Raw genomic sequence first — 1,676 nt, 5'->3', positions numbered from 1 at the left:
TTTTTGGGCCGATTTCTCTCAATTTTGGGGGTTTTCTCCCCCCATTTTTGGGGTCCCTCCCCCAGCCCCATTCCTGGGCTGACCCCACTCTCTCCCGGGGGGTCTCTCACCCATTTTTGGGGGGTCTCCCCCCTTTTTGGGGGTCTCCCCTCACTTCCCATTTTTGGGCTGATTTCTCTCGATTTTTGGGGTTTTCTCCCCCATTTTTGGGGGGGTCTCCCTCCCTTTTTGGGGTCTCTCTCCCCCCACTTCCCTCCCTATTTTGGGGCTGATTTCTCTCTAATTTTGGGGGGTTCTCCCTCCTGTTTTTGGGCTGAATCCTCATTATTGTGGGCCTCCCCCACTCCTTTATTCCCCTTTTTCCCCCTTTTTTCCCCCTTTTCCCCCCATTTTTGGAGTTTTCTCCTCCATTTTTGGGGCTGAATCCTCTTTATTTTGGGCATCTCCCCCTCCCCTTTATTCCCCTTTTTCCCCCCTTTTTGGGGGTTTCTCCCCCATTTTTGGGGGTCCCTCCCCCACACCCTTTCCTGGGCTTTCCCTCCCTATTTTTGGGGTCTCCCTTTCTTCTCCTCCCCATTTTTGGGGGTCTTCCCCCTTTTTTGGGGTCTCCCCTCACTTCCCTTTTTTGGGCTGATTTCTCTCAATTTTTGTGGCTTTCTCCCCCATTTTTGGGGTCCCTCCCCCAGCCCCATTCCCGGGCTGACCCCACTCTCTCCCAGGGGGTCTCTCACCCATTTTTGGGGGGTCTCCCCCCTTTTTTGGGGTCTCCCCTCACTTCCCATTTTTGGGCTGATTTCTCTCAATTTTGGGGGGTTTTTCTCCCCAGTTTTTGGTGTTTTCCCCCCCATTTTTGGGGTCCCTCCCCCAGCCCCTTTCCCGGGCTGACCCCTCTCTATTTTTGGGGGGTCTCCCCCCCCATTTTTGGGGGTCTCTCCCCCATTTTTGGGGTCTCTCCCCCCCATTTTTGGGGTCTCTCCCCCCGTTTTTCCCCCCCAGACGTGGAGGATCTGCTCCGGTTCCTGCGGCCGCTCCACGAGGGCACCTTGGTGCTCGTCGCCTCCTACGACGACCCCGCCACCAAGTGAGACCCGGGGGGGATTGGGGGGGATTTTGGGGGGGTTGGGGGTCGTTTTAGGGGGCTTGGGGTGGTTTGGGGGCAATTTAGGGGGCTGGGGGTCATTTGAGGGCAATCTGGGGTCATTTTGGGGGGTTTATGGGGTGATTTGGGGGAACTGGGGGCCGATTTGAGGGCCCTTGGAGGGGGCTGGGGGTGATTTGGGGGTGATTTTGGGGGGTTGGGGGCCGTTTTAGGGGGGGTGGGGGTGGTTTGGGGGCGATTTGGGGGGGCTGGGAGTGGTTTTTAGGCGATTTGGGGGTGATTTGAGGTGGTTTGGGGATGATTTTGGGGGGGTTGGGGGCGATTTTAGGGGCTCAGGGGTGATTTGGGGGAGGTTGGGGTCGTTTGGGGGGGGCCTGGGGGGTGATTTGGGGATCCTGGGGGGGAATTTGGGGTCCTCCTGACCCCCCCGTGCCCCCCCAGGCTGACGGAGGAGTCTCGTCGGCTGTTCTGGGAGCTGGGCAGCGCCGTGGCCAAAGATTTGGGGTTCCGGGACAGTTGGGTCTTCGTGGGGGCCAAAGGGGTGCAGGACAGGAGCCCCTTCGAGCAGGTGGGGACC

At 58.8% G+C, this 1,676-nt stretch overlaps 1 protein-coding gene across 1 annotated transcript; it reads left to right on the top strand.

The window, feature by feature from the left end:
• Positions 1–929: 929 nt before the first annotated feature.
• On the top strand, positions 930–1,673 carry LOC113979283 (protein FAM3A-like; the record flags this gene model as incomplete). Its single annotated transcript, XM_027706724.1, has 2 exons — positions 930–1,081; positions 1,541–1,673. Coding segments are annotated over 2 exons (285 nt in total), but the record flags the coding sequence as incomplete, so codon positions are not given.
• Positions 1,674–1,676: the final 3 nt, after the last annotated feature.

Source organism: Neopelma chrysocephalum, unplaced genomic scaffold (genome assembly GCF_003984885.1).
Source record: "Neopelma chrysocephalum unplaced genomic scaffold, ASM398488v2 Primary Assembly neopelma1_65195, whole genome shotgun sequence".
Classification (NCBI taxonomy): domain Eukaryota; kingdom Metazoa; phylum Chordata; class Aves; order Passeriformes; family Pipridae; genus Neopelma; species Neopelma chrysocephalum.
The sequence above is the reverse complement of the archived record's forward strand: the minus strand, read 5'-3'. Positions and strand labels throughout refer to the sequence as shown.